The sequence below is a fragment of the Perkinsus marinus genome (assembly GCF_000006405.1).
Source record: "Perkinsus marinus ATCC 50983 genomic scaffold scf_1104296935302, whole genome shotgun sequence".
In the NCBI taxonomy this organism is placed as follows: Eukaryota; Perkinsozoa; order Perkinsida; family Perkinsidae; genus Perkinsus; species Perkinsus marinus.
In genome coordinates this window covers 802,562-803,997 of record NW_003214508.1, presented here as the reverse complement: position 1 = coordinate 803,997, position 1,436 = coordinate 802,562, and the positions used below count along the sequence as shown (strand labels likewise).

The 1,436-nt window shown below is 48.3% G+C and overlaps 1 protein-coding gene across 1 annotated transcript in view; it reads right to left on the bottom strand.

Annotated features, from left to right (window-relative positions):
- Nucleotides 1-122: 122 nt before the first annotated feature.
- Pmar_PMAR003543 (Ethanolamine-phosphate cytidylyltransferase, putative) overlaps nt 123-1,436 on the bottom strand; it is a gene marked incomplete at its 5' end in the record, with an annotated part of 2,580 nt that continues 1,266 nt past the window's right edge. The window contains 5 exons of the mRNA XM_002784238.1: nt 123-312; nt 359-611; nt 664-781; nt 832-916; nt 971-1,045. Coding sequence (XP_002784284.1) covers nt 499-611; nt 664-781; nt 832-916; nt 971-1,045 — 391 coding nt within the window. The 3' untranslated portion in view covers nt 123-312; nt 359-498. The remainder of the gene's footprint in view (nt 313-358; nt 612-663; nt 782-831; nt 917-970; nt 1,046-1,436) is intronic.

The following is a 1,436-nucleotide window of genomic DNA, read 5'->3' as shown; positions in this document are numbered from 1 at the left end:
AGACTGAATCGGGTGGTAGTATAGGAGGACTCCGAGAGTCCTCTATATCAGTACTGATGATTGATAACTAGTGTTCGCTACGAAGTACTTGAGAGACGCAACTCGACCAGATAAAAACTTGGGAAATGAGTCTACACATCCATCATGAGTTTCCTCGGAATTCTGATCGTAATATGAGCACCGGTTGTGACTATAAATAACATCTAAGCCCATACGAGCATTTTCAAAGTAAAATAGTGATGGTTCTCGCTCTCATATCAGCGAGAATTCTACTGACATGACTTGGATCGTTCACGTCGTTCCGCGATGTATCTACGAAAGAGCTCATCGAAGCCAACCCAACGGGGACGAGACCTACTGCAGCCTGTTACAGGCGATCCTCTCAGCAATAGTCGTGACCGTGAGAGCAGGATAGTCACTCACGACCTCCTTGAAAATGCTCAACCTCCTCGGCACTTCATTATTTGGCTGTACCTGATAACGCGATGGTGATCTCGGCTATGAACCAGTGAGAGCGGGAAACGAGAAACGAATAATAAGTGATAGCAGACTAAGGTGCGAAGAGGCTACACCGCGTTCATCACAAGGCACTTCACTCGACGGATGGAGAGCTGAGAAGAAATGCTCATCAGGACACACAACGACTTGTAGATCACGACGTACTCTGGGATCCTTGAACAACAACTCTGATGTTGAGACTCCTAAGGAACTCTTCAGTAACATCCAAAGGTGCTCCAATAACGACATCATCAACATGCTTGCAGGCGCAGACATTGAGAACCTACTTCGCACACAAGGAGCCCGATCCAGACTGGGGATCGCGAAAATCACCCTTTCTCCCAAGTTCATGACAGGATAGTTACAGCCCTTCATCTCGTTCACTGTACGATCGTCAAAGACGCCAACTATGAGATACCTTTGAAAACACAAGTTGAATGGGATGCATACATAGCTATGATCGACCAAGTACGTTCCGCACGCCTTAGCCTTTTCAAGAGTAGCAGCATGACCAACATTAAACACGTCGAATGCTCCATCGATGTAGCTGAGAGGGAACATTCACGACCGAAGTGGACAGGTAGGAAGGACTCACACAATAATGTCATCACCCGTGGGTGACTTCCGTGAAGCAAATTCGGTAATGCGCTTCACCATATTCGTAACAACAATTTCCCGAAGACTATTGTCGCAATACTATTGCGATATCGGCCTTGAACACATAGTGCACTATCGCTTCCCAGGCCTCCTGAGCGGAACCAGCTATGATGAAAGGGGACCCAGCACTGGCCTCGCGAAGACAGCCCATCAGTGAGCGGACAGTAGACGTGAGTCGAAGCAGTCCGCCCAACTCGACGTGTAGAGACGACACTTCACGACCAAGAAAAGCCTACTCAGCAGCACATCCCGCAGCCCACCCCATGCATGGACATCATGCC